At 38.2% G+C, this 3,647-nt stretch overlaps 1 protein-coding gene across 1 annotated transcript; it reads left to right on the top strand.

The window, feature by feature from the left end:
- The first annotated feature begins 829 nt into the window (after positions 1-829).
- On the top strand, positions 830-2,329 carry LOC127878589 (putative nuclease HARBI1). Its single transcript, XM_052425115.1, has 3 exons — positions 830-1,343; positions 1,468-1,751; positions 2,030-2,329. The coding sequence occupies exons 1-3, from the start codon at positions 830-832 to the stop codon at positions 2,327-2,329; spliced, it is 1,098 nt and encodes a 365-aa protein (XP_052281075.1).
- The last annotated feature ends 1,318 nt before the right edge of the window (positions 2,330-3,647 follow it).

Raw genomic sequence — 3,647 nt, 5'->3', positions numbered from 1 at the left:
GTCTCCCGACGTCAACTTGCGTGAACTGGCGAATGAGATTTCAGCAAAATTCGTTCTCATTAGTGTATGTACGTTGCACATCGTTGGTGGTGTTCGTTTGGATGCGTTAATAAGCTTTTGCGTCCGTTGCGATTAGTTCTGGTCGTCGGAAAATTTTAAACATGTTGAAAAATTGTTGGCGAATAAAAGTTTCGTCTATCGTCCGTTAAAATTCGTTTCAATACGTTAGACGATCGGAAAGTCTTCGCATAGCGTTTGTCAACTGGCGTTAGAGGTCGCAGCTCTCAGTTAATTTGCATATCGTGATTACTAAATTTGCATATCAAGCGAAAGAGGACGATCCGAAAACGAATTTTTGCGAAAGCTTGCGAACTTTTGCGAACTATAGCGAGGATTTGCGTTTGTAGCGAATTGAATCCGACGCATTTAAGCGATTTATAACGGTAAGTTAACGTTCAGAAAACGAACGGTACACGCTCGTATACGAATCAATCCGAAAGGTAACAACGATAAGCGAATCTATGTGAATCCATCCGAATAATAGCGCTCCTAATTGTTTTAGTAGTTTGTGCAGTCATATGCCTATATTTCATATATATAATGCTGAAGGTATCATTATTTCTTCGTCAAAATGGAAGATATACAACGCCTAAAACTGCAGTATGTTGCTGCTATGGTCAGTCAAGAAGTAGTCCAGCAACAACTAAACATACACCGGTTTCTCAGAGACCGACTAAGGTAGAGAAGAGGCGCCAGAGCATGTAATATCTGGAGAAGACCATGGCTGCATCCCAGGAGACGGCGTCAATTTGGCATCTATGATCAGCTCATGGTAGAACTCAGAAGAGAAGATCCTGGAACATTTAAGAAATTCCTCCGCATGTCTACTGAAATGTACGATGACATTTTGGGTAGGGTTCGTCATCGCCTCGTGAAACAACACACTCGGTACAGGGAGCCCTTTGATCCAGGGCTAAAGTTAGCTGCCTCACTACGTCACCTGGTTTCTGGTGTCAAGTACTCAGAAATGCAGTATTCCTGGCGGGTCGCTGATAATACCCTCTCTGTAGTGGTCAGAGACGTGATGCATGCTATATGTGAAGAATATGTTGATGAGGTTATGACAGCTCCCTCCGCGCCTGAAGGATGGAGACAACTGGCTGATGGTTTCCTCAAGAATTGGAACTTTCCAAATTGCGTTGCTGCTATTGATGGCAAGCCTATAGCTATCAGAAATCCTGCCAGCTCTGGTTTCTCATATTATAATTATAAGGGATTCTTCAGCATCATCTTACTAGCCAGTGTCGACTCGGACTACAAGTTCGTATGGTGTGATCTGGGTGGTGAGTATAAGTCAACATAAATTTAACTACTTTATTTTGTAATTACATAAATTATATACATTTAGTGCTGTTTTCAATTTACAAATATATATACTGACAATTTCTTATCCTTTTGTATTTTCAGGATACGGTTCAAGTAAAGATGCCAAGATTTATAATGAATCAGAATTTCTGGAGATGGTGCAGGATGGTTCCATAGGATTTCCAGACCCACAGCTCTTTCCAAATGACACCGTAGAAATGCCCTTTTTCTTGGTTGGAGATGACGCTTTCAGCCTTAGCGAGAACATGCAGAAACCCTATGGACATAGAGTCCTGACCAGAGACGAAAGAATCCTAAACTACCGGTTATCCAGAGCTAGGAGAGTATCAGAAAATGCATTTGGGATTTTGGCCAACCGATTCCAGGTACAGTAAATTTCCGCTATTAAGACCAGGCAAAATAGTGGTCTGAATTGCGAAGTGGTCATTATATCGGACCATTTCACTTCATAAATTAACCATTTGGGACTTGAATATTGTCAAAAACCGCATAATTGTTTTTATCTTCGAAGTGGTCTTAATAGCGGAACTTTAGTGCAATAACCTTTTTCAAAACACAATTTCATTTATAAAAGAAATGTTCACCTTAACTTTCAACACATAACAATACTGGTCATCTGTAATTTCAGATACTTCTCACATAGATGAACCACAGCCCATCCACAGTAAGGCCGAAGGTAAAGACATGCTGCATTCTCCACAACTTGATGAGGATCAAGTACCCAACCATGCAGAATGCACTGGTTGACCATGATAATAAAAGAGGCGATCTGTTTACTGGGAAATGGAGAAATGGTCGTAACTTGGAGGATATCAGGAATCTCAATATCAATGGGCCACAACACAGCAACCAAAAAGGCAATATGGTGAGAAACACTCTGATGCACTGGGTCAGCTCTCCAGCGGGATGTGTGCCTTGGCAAGACAGGATGGTGCCACATTAGAGATTGAAATAAAGTGTAACATATCAGTGGAATAAATTAATAAAGAGTATTGTTGTTTTTGTACTGGCCTTATAAAGGGAAGTAATAGTAATAGGAAGACACGAAATTTAAGCAAAATCTTTAATGAAAAAGACTTCACGCATACTCAACATGCATACATACGATAAAAAATAGCAAATACAGTGAATATCTACATAATCTCACTGACAAAGTATTTACTTTACTGAGTACATAATGAACCCATCTCAGGCGTAATCGACATGCGTGCATTTACAATGATATTAAAGAAACAAATACAGTGAATATCTAGTGACATAATGTGACTGACAAAGTGTCTAAAGAACTTCCCTGAGTACATTATGAGAACATCTTCAGGCGTAATCGACATGCGTGTATATACAATAATATTAAAGAAACAAATACAGTGAACAGAACACCTGCAATTCAGTACTGACATAATATTATAACCATGTCAAATAAAGACTACGGAAGAGTTGAACATACACCTAAAATATAATCATGACAAACGATACAAATATATTGGAACAAAGTTAGTCTATTTCAAAACGCCCGGATGCAGAAACACCGTTTCGGAAATATTCGGCGGTATGCGCGTACATTCGTATCTTTAAGCTCTTAATAGCTCCTAATCGCTAACCGAAAGTACGAATATTATTTGCGTGACCTAACGCTTTCTAGCGAATTGCAGTATCTGTTCGTCACACTTCGTAAATCATTCGCACCAAATGATTCCCCTTCGTTCACCTTTCGTTATAATATTACACAATGCAACAAATTTTCAAACAATTTCGGCAAGAATTCGCTAGAATTCATAAATTTACCCTTTTCGCCAGGCTTCGTCATATGGATTCGTCTATGTGTGAGGAGGCTTTAAATATTCGGACATCGTCGCGAAAAATTCCATGGAATATATTTTGACACACATAAAACAAAGACGAGCTTTTATATCTCACTAAATTGATGTTTCCAGACCACATCTAGCGTTGACATTTTGAAAACACTGACATTTTTAGAGGTCAACTTTATTTTAAGAAATATTTTACGAAATATTCGTTTATTTTGAGTATTTATGTGGCTTTAAAATAATATTAACGTTGAGCACGTCATTAAAACATATATACGATAACCGTCAGCATGCTACATTCCAAAACAAAAAACGGCTTCGAACGAAAGTTGTTTTTACATGTTAACATTTAGAATTATAATAAGAATTAAAATAATTTTGTCATTAAAATAAAAAAAGATATGCCTACCCGCGTGGAATTCTCCTCAAAGTTCAGTATTTTATCCTTGTATT

The sequence above is a fragment of the Dreissena polymorpha genome, chromosome 4, assembly GCF_020536995.1.
Source record: "Dreissena polymorpha isolate Duluth1 chromosome 4, UMN_Dpol_1.0, whole genome shotgun sequence".
Classification (NCBI taxonomy): domain Eukaryota; kingdom Metazoa; phylum Mollusca; class Bivalvia; order Myida; family Dreissenidae; genus Dreissena; species Dreissena polymorpha.
This window is presented reverse-complemented; position numbering and strand designations above follow the sequence as displayed.

Excerpts from the sequence above, each read along its gene's own strand:
- LOC127878589 (XM_052425115.1), top strand. The coding sequence starts at position 830 with ATGGTAGAACTCAGAAGAGAAGATCCTGGAACATTTAAGAAATTCCTC. Across the intron at positions 1,344-1,467 it reads CGTATGGTGTGATCTGGGTG|GATACGGTTCAAGTAAAGAT; the intron begins GTGAGTATAAGT and ends TTGTATTTTCAG. Across the intron at positions 1,752-2,029 it reads TTTTGGCCAACCGATTCCAG|ATGAACCACAGCCCATCCAC; the intron begins GTACAGTAAATT and ends CTTCTCACATAG.